Below are 17,531 nucleotides of genomic sequence, written 5' to 3'. Positions count from 1 at the left end.
AGGAAAATTGATAATTAGACCATCACTAATTAAAGTGGGGACTGAGTTGCCTACAATTATAGAACGAATTCATAGTGATATATGTGAACTTATTAACCTACAAAGTAAATCATTTAGATATTTTATGGTATTAATAGGTACATCTAGCAGATGGTCAAATGTGTGTTTATTATCAAGTCGAAATCTTTCATTTGCAAGATTAATTGCTCAAATAATTAAATTAAGAGTATAATTTTCTGATCATACAATTAAGACCTTTCGTCTTGATAATACTGGTAAATTTACATCTCAAGCTTTTGATAATTATTGTATATCAATTGAGATAAGTGTTGAACATCTTGTAGCTCATGTTCATACACAAAATGGTTTAGCAAAATCATTTATAAAACGTTTGCAATTAATTGCAAGGCCAGTACTTAAGAGAGCTAAGTTTCCTACATTTGTATGACGACATGCTATTTTGCACGCAACATTATTTGTACGTATTAGGCCAATATCTTATCATAAGTATTCGCCATTACAATTAGCTTATGACTATGAACCAAGTATTTCTCATCTGAAGATTTTTGAATGTGCAGTATATGTTCCAATTGCTCAATCACAATGTAGTAAAATAAGTCTTCAGAGGAGGTTAGGAATATATATTGGATATGATTCCCCATCAATTATCAAATATCTTGAATCCCTGATAGATGATGTATTTACTGCACGATTTTCTGATTGTCATTTTAGTGAGACAAATTTTCCAACATTAGGGGAGGAATTAAGAAGTTGGAAAAAGAATTTACATGGAATGCATTGTTATTGTCTCATTTAGATTCCCATACAGATCAATGTGAACTTAAAGTTCAAAAAATAATTCATTTGCAAAATATAGCAAATTAGTTATCAGATGCATTTATAGATGCAAAGAAAATAACTAAATCACATATACTATCTGCAAATGTTCCGTCGAAAATTGATATTCTAACACAGCAAGTTATCACTAATGAATCTGGAACACGCCAGAAGCGTGGTAGACTAGTGTGTTCCAAAGATAAAAATCCTTGAAAAAAAATAATAAATAGTAAGAAGACTTAGTTGAAGATGTAAATACCCATGAAAAAAATCATCGACATGACTAGTGAAGAAGGTGAAATACCTAAAGATAATAATGAGATTTCAATAAACTATGTCATGACAGTAAAAAGATGGAAACGAACTCATGTAGTTATTGAAAATATTTTTGCATATAATATTGCTCTTGATATTATATTTGAAAATAAAAATTATAAACCAAAATCTGTTGAAGAAGTCGACAGAGAAAATATTGACTTCAACGGAAAGAAGCAATTGAAACAGAATTAAACTCACTTTCAAAATGTCATGTTTTTGGACCAGTAGTCTGAACACCAGAATGTATCAAACCCGTGGGATACAAATAGATATTTGTGAGAAAAAAAATGAAAATAATGTGGTCACAAGATATAAAGCAAGACTAGTTGCACAAGGTTTTTCACAAAGACTTAGTATTGATTATGAGGAGATGTATTCGAAATATATAAATAAAATTCCTAGGAATTATATTCAATAAAATTACAGAAAACATTATATAGATTGAAACAGTAAGAACAAATGTGGTACAATCGCCTGAGTGGATATTTGTTGAAAGAAGAATATCAAAACAATCCAATATGTCATGTGTTTTTATAAAGAAATCACAGTCATGATTTGTTATTATAACTGTATATGTTGATGACTTAAATATAATTGGGACTCCTGAAAACCTTTCAAAGGCATTAGAATATCTTAAGAAAGAATTTGAGATGAAAAATCTCGGAAAAATAAAATTTTTCCTTGGCTTACAAATTAAGCATTTAGCAAATGAGATATTTGTTCATTAGTCAATTTATACAGGAAAAGTTTCGAAAATTTTTCTATATGGACAAAGCACATCCATTGAACATTCCAATGGAAGTTCATTCACTAGATGTGAAGAAAGATATATTTCAACCTCGAAATGATAATGGAGAACTTCTTGGTCCTGAAGTACCATATCTTAGTGAAATTGATGCATTTATGTATCTTGCTAATAATACAAGATCAGATATTGTATTTCGGTAAATTTATTAGCAAGATATAGTTCTTTTCCAACAAAAAGACTTTGAAACGGAATTAAGCATATACTCTGTTATCTACGAGGAATAATCGACATGAGTTTGTTTTATTCAAATAAATCAAATTTTGATCTAGTTGATTTTGTAGATTCCGAATATTTATCTGATCTACACAAAGCTAGATCTCAAATAGGTTATCTATTCACATGTGGAGGAACTATTGTGTCGTGGCAGTTAGTGAAACAGACCATAACAACTACTTCCTCAAATCATGCTAAAATTATTGCAATTCACGAGGCTAGTTGAAAATGTGCATAGCTAAGATCAATGACTTAGCATATTCGTGAAACATGTGATTTGTCTTCTAATAAAAATCTTCCAACGATATTATACAAATACCACACAACATTAATATCTCAAATCAAAGAATGATATATAAAGGAGATAAAACAATGCATATTACACCAGAACTTTTCTATACTCACAATCTTGAAGAAAATGGTGACATCATCGTACAATAAATTTGTTTGAAGGATAACCTAGCAGACTTTTTTACAAAATCATTACCAACAGCAACCTTTGAAAAATTGGTGCATAATATTGGAATGCAACGAGTCAGAGATCTCAAGTGATGTTTCTATGAGAGAAGCAAACATATTATATTCTTTTATTACTATAAATTATATAAAATATGTATTCTTTTTCTTTCACTAGAATTTTTTTCCATTGGGTTTTTTCAGTGTAAGGTTTTAACAGGACTCCATGCTTATAACAGATGGTAGATATATGTCCATGCTTAGTGTCCAGATGCCTTATGTCTTATAAATACACATTATTAGTGTCCAAGTCATTCCAGATCCTACTTGCCAAGACTCCTATAAATAGTTGTCATTTGTGGGTTTTATTGGTGTAAAAATATTGGTGAGAAATCTCAATTTTTTGGAGAGAAATTAGAGGAAATTTCATAATTTCACTATTTTCTTTATTTCTTTAAGTTATTTATTCTATATCTATATCTATATCTATATATTTTATCTTATTATTTATTTATTTTTATATTATATTTTATTGACATTTGTTTTCATCGTGCTTCTCAAATTCTGAACCATCTTCAAATTTTCAATTTTCTACCTAATTAATTTTAAGTTGATTAGAAACTTAACAAACTAGTTAAACACAAAATTACGAAAATGTCCTACATATATTTTATGAGGTCTCCGCCTCCCACACCTTTGAATAAAATTCCGACCAATTGGGCAACACTCCATCTACTGACAAAACGAAACAAAAAGAGCATAAGATCTAAAACGGATCTCATCAACCGCCACCAAGCAACGTGGCAAATAAACAATGCAAAAAATATCCCTCTCCCGCCACGTGTACCAGTCACACGTGCTCCCCACGCTTTTATAAACCCCCCCAAAAAAACCATTGTTTTCTCAAACATGCAGAAGAATCCCAATGGCACACGAAACGACACCGCATAGGGTAGCCACACTCACAACCCAAAACACCACTTGCTTAGCCGCCCATAACGGCCTCCTCTACTCCGGCTCCACCAACCAGATCACCGTCTTCGATTTAACCAACGGCTTTACTCAAATCGACACTCTCCGCATAAACGACGCCGCTTCGGGGTCCGTCAAGTCCATCGCTTTTGGGCCTTGGAAAATCTTCACGGCCCATCAAGACTGCAAGATCCGCGTCTGGAAGATCACGCGCTCGGGACCGCCACGTCATCGTCTTCTGACAACTCTCCCCACCGTTAAAGACAGGCTGTACCGGTTTATTTCGCCGGGGAATTACGTGCGTGTACGGCGCCACCATAAGCGGCTGTGGATCGAGCATTGGGATGCGGTTTCTGGAGTGGTGGTTAATGGAGGGTTTGTGTACTCTGTTTCATGGGATCGGAGTTTTAAGGTTTGGAGTGCTTCAGACCATAAGTGTTTGCTGTCGGTCAAAGCTCACGATGATGCGGTCAACGCGGTTGCTGTTAGTCATAACGGCGTCGTTTATACTGGCTCTGCGGATGGGGTTATTGGAGTATGGCAGATCAGGGAGGGGAAGAAGAAGAAGTACACGTTGGTTAGGTCTTTGGACAACCATAAATCTACGGTAATTAATTATATCAAATCATTTAACGAATAAATTAAATAGAAAAAAATATCTATCTCGAGGTTTATTTAACAAGAGCGTAACTCAACTGACATAATGTTTATATTATCGACTTTGAAGTTTGAGGTTCGATTCTCCATATCCTACACTTTAATTACAATACATTTAAAAAAAGAATAGAAAAAAATATCTTTCTTCAATAAAAATCACTCCTACATTCATCTTTATGCAACCCACAAATTATCAATTCATGTTTTGCCACGTGTCTTAGATATTTCTTTAAATATATATATATTTGTGTGTTAAAGAGTATGATGCAAAGATATAGGGAAATTAAATAATAGATTGTGAAACCATGCACACTCATCAATACTAATTTTTCAATTTCAACATCAAATTAATTTTGCGTGATTAGAAAGTGAGTTTTCGAGTGATTTTGAATATAGAGAATAAAATAATACTTAAACCTATCTAAATATATGTGTTGTTTATATATATAAAAACCACATATATTTAGATAGGTTTAAGCATTATTTTACTCTCTATATTTTTACTTGTTTCATTGTAATTCTTATTTTCAAAAGGTTCATTTTAGTTTTTGTATTTAATAATCATTATAGTAATTTATTCATTTATTTTTATCTTTCTTTTATTGAAATTTTAACAATATACTACATATTCACTAAATTTCTTAGAATGTAAGTATAAATTTGTATTAAAGGGTTTAAAAAAAATCGTATTAAAGGGTTTCCATCAACTTATTAAGTTGATACGTTAAAGTTTTGCAAATAAGAATCAAAATGATTCCTTTTTTTAATGTACTTAACCAAAATGAATGAAATACTACTTTGACATTTATATTTGAACTATAGTTCATTTTATTCAACATTACTTTACATTAAATATATTTTTTTAACTTTTTCTTTTTTTGAAAAAATATGCGTGCCACAAGGCTTAATGAACAAATATTGCTATTTAAATAAAAAAATTAGGTAAAACAAGCTGTCATGAAAAAAAATTATGAAAAATAAACATTTTCTTTTTTATCTTTATTGAAATGCGTCTTATCCCACTATACAAAAGTAACCAAATATATTATATGGTTTGAATTTTGACCAAATATATATATATACACATGTATATATACATACATATAGATATATATGTATGTATACATACATAAACATACACACATATATATAATGTCTATTTTTATTCATTTACTTTTAAAAAATCTTTCCATGGTCTATTTTAAAGAGACCAAAATGACTATAATAGTTATTTTTTTTAAGACTACTATAATTAATTGAAAGTATACGAACCAAAATTTAAAATAAATTTAAATCAAAATATATTAGAAGATATTAGATAAGGTATTTGTAGGAAGTTATAATGTTTGAAGTATTTATGTGTGTGTATTTATAGGTAAACGCAATCGTGTTGAACGAGGGAGGTTGGACAATGTTTTCGGGGAGCAGTGATCGTTCGATAATGGTGTGGAAGAGAGAAGAGGTCGGAAAGCATATTGCATTTGTGGAGACTTTATGGGGCCATCAAGGGGCTGTTTTGTGCTTGTATTCTCTCCGAGATTTCTTAGTCAGTGGGTCGGAGGATCGGACGCTCAGGATTTGGAGAGGTGACCTTGCTAACGGTTACCAATGTATGACCCTAATAGATGGTCACAGGTCGCCGGTTAAGTCGTTGGTTGCCGTTGGCACCGATCATCGGAGTTTGATGATCTGTAGTGCCAGTTTGGATGGACAAATACAAGTTTGGAGTTTCGGGATTTGATGTATAATGTATTCAAATGCTTCAAATTATTATTATTATTTTTTAAATCATCCTAAAACATATTTTTAATCATTTAAAGTTAATTTTGATGATGGAAAAAATGTATTTGAAGGTATAAACTTAAAATTGAATGATTAAAAATGTGGTTCAAAATGATTTTATTAGCAATTTCAAATTCACTCACAAACCTGCAATTAATTTATTAGTTTAAATTCACTTTTTAGTTTTTGAAATTTTATACCAGTAATAATTTAAACTTTAAACTTTAATTTGTAAATGATTTAGTCTATGAATTTTTTACGATATGGATTAAAATCGTTACAAATTGCAAAATACAAGAAAAAATTGATATTTATCAAGGATTAAATTGTTACAAATTTGAAAGTTTATAGGTTAAGGTCTCGTTTGGTAATCATTTTGTTTTTGCAAAAGACATTACTTCCACATCCAAATTTCTTCATTTGTTATCCACTTTTGACCAATAGTTTAAAAAATCAAGCAAAATTTTGAGAACTAAAAAAATTAGTTTTAAAAAAGTTATTTTTGTTTTTGTTTTTGGAATTTGGTTGAGAATTCAACTTCAACCATTGTACTTAATAAAAATGCAAATCATTGTAAGAAATATACATAAAATAGACTTATTATTATTTTTTTTAAAAAAACTAAATAGTTACTAAACAGGGCCTAAATTATTACAAAGTTAAGTTTAAAGTGAGCTTTCTAACGTGTGTTTGATTTAATGAAGTGAGTAAAGTTATTTGCCATTCTAACCCACTAATTTTAACCGTTGATCAATATTTAGAATGATATATATTATTTTTATCTACTAAATTATACTTAGATTTAACTTTTAATTTGTATACATTAATGAAAACATAACTAACTCACATTATATTTGCACAAAATTTTGACTCAGTTGTGCTCGGGAGAATTGTGATATCATTTCCAATATTTCAATGATTGTTTACCTTAAAAACTGACATTATAACCATACATCTTAAATTTCTTGTTCTATGGTTCAATCACAATTTATTAAATGGTGTGTAGAACACATATTTAATACAATTGGATATTTTAGCTTCAAAATTCATATATGCTATTATTTGTAATAATTCAAAAAGTATTTATTTAAGCAAAATTTTATTAATGAACGTGCAACAAATCATCAATAAGATATAAAACTTAACAAAACATCATTAACAATTTTGTGACATTTGTTTTTTTTTTTTGTTATTTTTCAAAATATGTATAATTATGAAGTAATTCATATGTACTATGCAATACTATCGTGAAATTTCAGATAGAGATTTAATATCTGTGATTATCTCACATGATTTCACCTTTTTAAACCCATAGCATTATTATTCGGAGAACTTTAACACCATTTGACATGAGTTTTTTTCTAATACTTGTGAGATTTTTATACGTGAGAGATTGATATAGCCTGATTAATTAATAAACTAATATCAATTAATTATTACTATTAATTTTAATTAATTATTAAATATAAACATATTATTTAGACTTAATAATTTTCAATTAATATATTTTCCATTGATGTTTTATATCATCTAAACTATTTAATATAAAATTTTGGTATTAATCATTAATATTCTAAATAATTTATATTATTTTTATTAATTAAATAAAATAATTTAAATAATGTTTAATTTAAAGATATTTTAATTGATCAAATAATTAATTAATATAACAATATGTTAAATAGTTAAAATTATAACTACATTACTTATTCTCTTACATTTGATTAAATAATTATTTAGTTTTGATTTCTATATACAAAATTGGTAAATCGAACACATTCATTTAATTTCTAGACATTAATTATTCCACATATCGAAATATAGATATTAATTATCTCAAACATTTAAAATTCGGACATTTAATATCTACATCCATGAAATAATATTTGTGATCCAAACCATCCCTAAAAACTTCTTGTAGATTTGGAAATTAAGTTTGGAACAACCACAAGAATGTCCAAAATAAAACATGCCTTTTGGGAAAAAGGCCTAGATGCCTTTTATTGTATAGATGTTCAAAGACTAAATTTAGGATGTTTTTAGGGAAAATAATGGACTAAGATAGTCCTATTCAAATCTCCTAAATTGGACAAAAATTAGTTAGTCAAATGGCTTTAAATTTTTAAGGATGTGATGAGTATAATTAAATAACAAGAACATTTTAAGTGTAAATAAAACAGTTACTTAAATTCTGCTAAATTTAAAATTTTTGAAAAGGTATAATTTGAAATTAACCAATAAAGTTGAAATAAACATGGACTATAAGCATGTACATCTCATAACAAAAAGTTTATACATCCAGTCCTAAAAACTATCATGTATATGAAAAATTAAGAAATGGACTCGTGAATTGAAATTAATAGTATGTACAAGAAGCATGTACAAATAATTAACATCAAAATGATACATTCCATATCTGAAAAATAGTGTATTTGAAAAATTAAGATCTTATGAGATACTACAAACAAACATCTCAACGTATTTAGGTACATTGAAAATGACAAAGCACAACCTATCTATCCAACTCATTTGTTCATTAAATCATTTCCTTTTTACATAGTTTTCTACATTGTAAAGGAGGTGTTTATGTTCTCACATCTCTTCTTGAAATGTTCCTTATTCCAAAGAAACCAGATCGGGAGAGAAAAAAATGAACGACTATCTTGTTCCATCGGTTTCTCTTTAAGAGCAATCGGCTCCTGGTGAGAATAGAAATCCTGGTTGGTGCAAACTGATCTTTACTCCATCTTTGGAGAAGCATAAACACTGTGGAGATTCATTATACATAAAATCTTCGCTAGACTAAGTCTCACAAATATCTTATACTAAAAAGTAGATAAAAATTCATCAAATTTTCACCACACAAATACTTTGTATTAAACCTACTAGTTAAATCTTAGCAACACAAAATACCTTATAACAACTGAGGTCATTGAAATCGAATAACTTATATCTTTGTTAGACTAAACCATACAAATAACTAAAATCTTCGTTAAACAAAGTCATACAAATACTAAATATAACTAAAGTATTCGTCTCTATGAGCCACTAAAGTATCTACCACTTGTTAAAATCTGAAATTTAAACTCTTGATCAAATTATGAGCTATGCAAATACCTTATACAAAGGTTCAAAGTTGTATTTTAGGACCAATGTACAAAGGAAGATTTTCGAAGATGCGCTTAGTCACTTGCATAGATATAACCAAGAGTTGTAGTTGAGATCGATTTCAAATTTTAATTTTGTAGAGTAAAGAATTCGTCTTAGAATTTCAAGGAAAAAATTGATACTTTTAGTTCCTCCGCTAATTTTGGGAAGAAAATCTAAAATGTCAAAAAAAAAAAAACTTTAGATAATTACCATTTAAGACTATAAAAGATGAAAAGGGCAATAAATTTAGATATAATTTTAAAAATAGAATTAAATTATATATATATATATATATATATTTGAAAGGATAGCAATTCAAATCTGTATATAACATGAAAATTTTGAAAGTTTCTTTCATAATAGGAAAGACTTCATAATAAATTTTAGGATTTGGATATATAAGAGATTCGGGGAGATTGAGTGTTAAGATACATATTCATGTAACAAGGAGAGGGAGTGGGAATCAATATGTTGGGGGCAAAGTTGGAAAGATGGTGGAATGAAATGGGACGTTCATTCTCATGTGTGGCCATTTTTCAATAGTTTTTTCTTTTGGCTTTTTTCCTTTTGGCTTTTTTCCTTTTTGAATATGAGGTTTTCAATTTGGTTATTCTCTACAATTTCTCATTAAATTTTAAAAATTAGACCCATAATCTAGATTTATTACTTTTGTAAAAATGCTAAAAAATAAATTCAACCCACAAAAGGTAAAAAACATTCGGATACACCTGATACACCTAATATACACTTGATACACGCTTGATACACTACTGATATATGATGGCGAAAATTAGGGAGCGCAATATATGCGATGCATGTCTTAAGTTATGCGTTGGTTCTCATGCGTCGGTGGTCATGCGTTGGAATGGAATGTATGTGTTGATCTCATATGCAATGACCGTGCGTTCCTGTCACAAGTTTTCTTGCACTCTCACCAAATATAACGAGAACGCAAGTTTCTCGGGTGATCCGAGGTCGAACTCAGGGACTTGTAGCTAAATGCTATGCGGTAATGTGTTTGCGGTGGATAAATAAAAGAATGATGAGGGTTATAAGCTATAAACTACTCCTACTCCTAACTAACAGATTAAGCGGTGGAAATATGACTGAGAGGTAGAGACACGACAACGGTTGACGTGTTGTAAAATGCATGGAAAAATAGATGAAAAGGCGAGGATGTCTTCACTGCAACACTAAGCTTGACCACAAGAGCAACCCTAGCCAACACAAGCTATGCGATCATGCTATACACACTTGACGTAGACGCATGCGATGTATATGCAATAGTGTCAAGAAGCCTATTTCTAAGTCTCTATATGACCGCATACCATCATATCCTACTTAAACGGTGCATACGTTGTGTTGTAGCAAATAGAGCTTATCTCTGAGTTCCCTATTCTTGCTTATGTGATCCAATCCACTCTCTCGAGCCTTAAATTTGGTTTTTAGACTACTCTCCCAAGTATGCCTAAATGATGAATGATGTGCTGATAAGACAAGGTAATCGTATAAACCTGGCTGACGTAAGATTATTCCTATCTCTAGTGAACACTTGCTTACATTGCTTAATGCGACCAATCACTTACCCTCCCGGGTAGTTAGTTGCTGCTGATTCTACTCATAGACAAGCATTGCGTCCGCCTATAGACAAGCATTGCTACAGCTTCACACTAAGCAAATAAGATTTTCTCACAACACTCACACAATGCACACCTCTCGATGGTTTGCTACATGCTTCATATCCCTAATCTACATGATTAAGTATGCGATACTCTAGCATTCTTACTCAGTGATGCAATGAAAGTAAGGGATACTAAGTAAATGAAGATGAAGATGGAATCAAAGGAAATATAGAAATGCATTGATAACAAAATGTATTAATTCCTTAAGCTAAAATATAATACAATACAAGGAAAGAAGAGAAATGGAAGGAACAGCTGGAAGCAATGTCTTGCTTTCAGCAGATGTGTGTCAAGGCTATCGGTGGTGCCATGGATGGGCAGTGGAGTTGACTCTCTTGAGCTCTAACTCCAGCGAAGGCTCCGGTCGTCACTCAGAATGGATGAAGGAGGTGAAGAACTCTCAAGCTATCTTCTCAAATTTTGGTCTGGATCACAAGGATCCGCCCTAAGGCAGGGAGCCTCAGGCAAAAAACCTTGGATGATTTGAAATTCTGCTCAACGGCCTCTATTTATAGAGCTTGATCACTGACAACATTAATGGACCTGTTCTGAATCTGACACTCGCGGCGTGATGGTCCTTTCCTGAATCTCGATTGCTAAAGGTATGGTAAGTGAAATGTCAACATCATCTTTTGATACTCCTGAGGTATGTGTTCATGTTTGCATTCCACTAACCTTGCGATCGCCCTTCTATTATGGTTATCATTATGTAGCCGCAATCTCCTTGCGACGACTGCATTCGCACGGCAGCCGCAACTTCTCTGCGATGACCGCATTCGCTTGACGTTCGCAACTTCTATGCGACGGACGCATGCGGTTGATGGCCACAACATCCATGCGTTGAAGTATGCATTCACCTCTACGATGGAGAGATTCTCCGCATGCGGTCGTCTTTGCGATAGCCCGGCTTCCACGTATGCGTCTACTTCTTGCGTTAGCTACAAAGATAGACAATTGAACGCATAATAACGCATAATAGTGTGTTAGCCGAGATTCTTAATGCCGATTGACACAAACTCGTTTTCTCATGAATTCCTAACATATTCGCCGGATATTCTACTTAACAGCTCTCATAATTCTAAATAAAAGGCCTATAATGATGTGCATTATGCCCGTCATCAATATACACTCGATATACTTGATACCTTTGATACACTTGAACTACTAGTATACACCTGATACATTTTGATATACTGTTGATACACACTTAATAAACTATTGTTTGACACTTGATACACTATTGATACGGTTGAAAATGTTGGGATGTATGCTCTAAAGTCTCATAGTTATATGTTATTTGAATCAATGGTTTATATATATATATATATATTAAATTCTAATTCCAATTGTTTTGAATTTTGTTTTTTAAGGAAAAAAAAGGGAGGGAGTTATTTTAACTCCCTCAACCCTACCTCAACCTCTCAAGAACAATGAAAAAAAGAGAGAGAGAGAAGATCATCTTCTTCCTCTTGGTCTCTCTGTGATCTCTCGAGCTCTCATTCTACCCCTTTACCAAGATTGAGTGCGAGGCCACAAAACTCGGCATGATTCTCGTCCCTGAGATTAATTAGGAAAAACCCCGTGGTGGTGTCCTCGTCGTTATATTGATGTCAGGTTCGAGAGATCAAGCAGTTTGTGTTCGCGCTCGGGAGAGGAAGCGAGAAGACGGTGTTCTTTAAGGGTATGTGATATCCCTTCTTTCTTCTCTGTATTTTCACAGTAGCAACATGGTTAGGTATTTTTTTTATCCTTAGTTTCCGTTACTCTGTTTTTTGAATGTTTATAAAACTAATTCAGATGCAACGACATCCACTTGCTTTTGTTGCGAGGAATTCCAATCCTTCAATTGATATCAGAGTCATCTCGAGTCTCTAAATTTCATTTTCAAACTTTAGTTCAGAGTATTGTTGGGTAAACTTTTTGCATTTTGAGTATTGAAGGTTTTGGTTTTTGCATTTGTATGATTTCGAAATTGGCATATAAATTTATTGCTTTATTGAGTAGATTTATAAGGGTCCATTGTAATTTTGGGCATTTAGTTCTTTCAACTGAGTTTGTACTATTGTCCGTGTCATTCGTACTGAAGTTTTGACTTCAATTTGTAGAAATTTGAAGCAAGAATGGAGAAAATAGGATGAACGCACGAAGGAAAGGAAACTTTTTGCCTTAGAGCATCGTGATGCTCGCCCTACGTTGTAAGGGAAAAGGTTTAGCATTGCTACGCTCTAGCTGCAATGTTGCAACACTACGACAACCCAAAAGGCTAGCGTATTTGGGATTTTTTTCGAATTTATTTGAATTTGAATTATTAATTTGTAATAATTAATTATACTTATTTTCTTCATCAATTAAATTAATACAAATGTTATATTAATTTAATCAATGTTTAGGATGTCAATTCGATCCATTGCTTTTATATTTATTATACATATTATGTATGATTTATTTATTATATTGCTTAGTGTATGTCATATAGTATAAAAATTCCATCATACGATAAACATTATTTCATGCATCATTTTAATATAAATGTTATATTATATAGTTGCATGATTTAATTAAGCATGCTCATGCATCATATTTAATATAATTGTTATATTATATGATTGTATGCATTTATAACATGTTTGTGCATAATCTTATATATAAGTGTCATAATATATAGTATGGATGGATGGATGAATGTTATGTTATTTTCATTACTTTATTATATAGTTGTTATGTATAATGTAATGAAAATGAAGATGCATGGAGCATGACACTCGTTTTCGGTGCCAGAGTCCCGCCCTAATGAGCTCACCGTAGGGAAGAAGCATATTAAGACAAAAGGCTAAGTAACCTTATCCTTTTACAGGAGATCAAATAAAGAAACGTACAAAACTGCCATCCTATAGGGGGACACTCCCAGGGTGCTTCGAGGTGATGCGCAGAAACTTTATTCAATCCAACGAGAGAGACCGTGGGATATGCAGTCGCACTTCCCGCTCCCACATACTATGAACATTCTCTCCATTCACCTTGATATTAACCTACCCAAACACTACTCCCAGGGTGCCACAAGGCCAAAGGTAGATCTGACAGTGTGAACTATAAGGGAGAAATGTGAAAAGGTTTAAATGAAGCATCATATGCCCCAAGTACCTCCGACTGAATGTTCTACCTAGGGGTTCATTAACCTAGACAAGCCGACTACTGATTTTAGTCTAAGTCGTCTTTTAAGTCCGCTCATAAACAACTTTTGTCTATGAAATAGAAAAAGTTCAAGTAGTCACATTTAAACACTTTAATGGACAACTTACATGCATGCATCAAACCTATCTAATTCACCTTTCTAGATAGATTCCTAGGTAGAGGTGTTACATTTCCGTCAACTTAAATACCCTAGTCTAGACAGAACCCTCATTAGACAAAAGGTCCCATATAGATAGATTTGCTACACTTTAACCTTTTATTAGTCAATTTAATCCTATCAAACTGATTAAAGATTAAAGCCTAAGGGTTACTAATCATATTAGAACCGTGATCTTAGGTCTATGTCATCTAAGTTTTAAACATTTTAAAACCATGAATTAAACCTAAGTGAGCATGCATGTCTATCTTATAGATTTTAGATCTAATTTCTCTTTAACCCTTAAAAAGAAACAACTAAAACACATTGCTACACAACAAGGTATTTAACGCATATAAAGTAACCTATGTGTCATGCTTTATACAATGTCCGGTCATTACTATACATAACTTTTATATACAAGTAATAACCAAGCACATATTATTTCCATACACCCTTATGCTATAACAATTATAATATAAAGATGATGCATGTTAATACTTTTATGCATTCATAAATATGACTCTTCTTATATTATATGATGCATGAGCATGCTCTTACGTAATTTAAATCATACTTCTCTAAATCATAACATTTATAATAAAGAGATGATGCATGACCAATGCATAACCTAAGGTGGGATTTTTCTATATGTGCATACCATATGACATATAAAAAACAAAAACAAAAACATACATCACATGTATAAAACCATAGATTAATGGACCGGGATGAACCAAGACAAAACCGGAATGAAAAATTCTATGTATTACATTTTTCCACCGAGCAAACCGGTTCACAGGTGAACCGGGTCTTGAACCTCCGGACGAAGCTCCCATCGTGTAGTAAACACCTCCAGGTAAACGATCATGCAACGCACACTAGACGATGGCACAAATGCTAAACGGATGCTTAGACAACAACGAGGCTGCGAAGCCTAATCGTCTAGACAATCGCTTATGCGATAGGGAAACAATTTACCACGCCTTTTACTCTGCGATCGTATAGTCAGTAACCAAGCGAGGCTTGGTGAGCTATACGATCGTCTAGTGTGCGCGCGTTAAACGACACTCGAGCATTCGATACTCAATGATCATCTACACGACCTGACCAACACATGATCGTCTTTTTGCTCGAAGAATAGAAACTCTTGCTCCGAACTTCTTCACGAACGACTCAAAACTCAAACTAACTTTGAAATTACAAACTCGATAGAAATTAATTATGCCATAAAATGCAGAGGCCTTTTACAATTAACTGGAAATGTAAAAGAATTTAACAAACTGAGGTTTCATCCCAGAAAAACTCCATTAATCCATACATCCACAAACGAATTAACACTTAAAATAGAGAGTAGAGATGTTGCACCCTTCGAGAATGTAAATGCAATTCTTTGCAGTAATGAATTTGGAATATCAGAAACCTGGCTCTGATACCAATTGAAGGAACTCTTATACAAGAATACTTATGAGCGGAAGTGGATCTTTCCAATTCATTGTGACAGAATTTCCACATATACATTCAGACATACCAATACATATTAACAACACTAAATTATTGGCATGCTTAAAAAATGAATAAACAAGAGACCGAGAGAACATACCAGTTGAAGACTTTTTTCACTTGAAATCTCGCTAGAACACCAGGCAATCGTTCAACAACTCTCTCGTCGTTTACCACAAATGGCTTCGCACGAACACCAGGATATGGGGATGACACCACCACTCAGAGCTCTCAGTATTCTTGGAGTGAGAATCCAAAGAGTGGGCTTTATTCGTATTTGGTAGAAGTGCGGAGGAATGGCAATCGTGTACTAAAGATCAAGTAAGTGGGAGAAGTGAAAGACTATCGTATAGTTGAGTGCTTGATCGTTTAGGCAAGGTACACGATCGTGTAGTAAAAATTGGGTGATCGTCTATACGATCGTTTAGTTCAGCTCAAGTGCTAAGCGATCGTCTAGGAAATGGTAAACGATCGTTTAGGAAATGTATGCGTGGATGTGCGATCGTTTAGTAAACGATAAGCTCTATCGTATAGGCTCTCAAGTGCTATGAAATCGAATACAAACACACCTTGAGCAATTATGCGTATCTCCTGCAAATGAAAACCATTTTCATTTTATTTTTCTGTTACTAAAACTGAATTAAACTTCCCACCAATGCATGAATTCGGAGAAAATGCCGGACAATTATCTCCTAACAGTCCAATTAATAAATTAATAAATATAATCATATTATATTCATAACCTATAGTTTGATATCATATATCAACCATGGTGTTTTCTCTTCTACTTGATATAAATCATATTTATATCCAATTTCCTCTGAATTAATGTATCTCATACATTTAGTCAATCATATCATATATAATTAACCAGTTATATCATATACAAACGAACTCCCTCTTGTCAATTTGAACATTTCAAACTGACCCAAAAACTTATTCTTAACTTATATCCAAGCTACCAAGGGGACCTTATGAACCTATGACTCGAAGCTCCAATGGTATGTGAATAACTGACTAAACTCTTTAGCCACGAGATCCACCATCCGTTAACTGCCAGGCATTCCACTAAAGACCGGCAGCTAAACTCTACTTATCACAAATATATTTCTGTGTCCATCGGATATAACCAATCATGAGTATGATAAACCTTCACAGAAGCTCGTAAGTACAGTTGGACCAATTTACCGTTTTACCCCTGTAGTTACATCTCACTCCTTAAGTACCACTAATCCCTTTAATGAACAATACAACGTAGTCTAACTATGTGTGAACACCTATCGGGCCATGGAAAAGTGTGTGGCGTCACATCGTTCAAGCCCTGAGATCAGTCCTTGAGGAAGCTATCTATCTATTTATCCCTGCTTCGGGGAAGAAGTGAATTCCATCTTGTGTAGTTGAGTTCCTAGCTCCCAAATCAAACGAATCCCCAAATTGGTAGGTTTGAGTCGGCGGCCTAGCCACTCGTACCCATGCAAATCAAAGGACTGCCCTCAATAGCAGGAGTTTGCAACTCACTTAGGATTGAGGTCATATTACCTATGGTCATTCTAGTGAAGTGAAGTCCCTGTCATGAACGGTGTTATAAAACGAGACATTAACACTTCGTGGTCAAGTTTAATACAAACTCTTTGTATAGGACTCCCCCGCTCGCATGTTCCCTACACGAATGATCAGGATTAGACCATATGTGATAAGTCACAACACTTGTAACTATTCCACAAAGCGAGCCACATCCGTAGCGTTACCAGGATAAGGTTTTTATTATATATCTATATACTACAGACCATTTTGGTTATCACTTAAGACATGATCCATTTGTATG

The 17,531-nt window shown here is 32.7% G+C and overlaps 1 protein-coding gene across 1 annotated transcript; it reads left to right on the top strand.

The window, feature by feature from the left end:
* The first annotated feature begins 3,386 nt into the window (after window positions 1–3,386).
* LOC120071966 (protein JINGUBANG-like) lies at window positions 3,387–6,060 on the top strand. Its single transcript, XM_039024397.2, has 2 exons — window positions 3,387–4,211; window positions 5,637–6,060. The coding sequence occupies exons 1-2, from the start codon at window positions 3,558–3,560 to the stop codon at window positions 6,000–6,002; spliced, it is 1,020 nt and encodes a 339-aa protein (XP_038880325.2). The 5' UTR covers window positions 3,387–3,557; the 3' UTR covers window positions 6,003–6,060.
* Window positions 6,061–17,531: the final 11,471 nt, after the last annotated feature.

The sequence above is a fragment of the Benincasa hispida genome, chromosome 2 (genome assembly GCF_027475165.1).
Source record: "Benincasa hispida cultivar pf3 chromosome 2, pf3_genome.v1.1, whole genome shotgun sequence".
Classification (NCBI taxonomy): Eukaryota; Viridiplantae; Streptophyta; class Magnoliopsida; order Cucurbitales; family Cucurbitaceae; genus Benincasa; species Benincasa hispida.
This window is presented reverse-complemented; position numbering and strand designations above follow the sequence as displayed.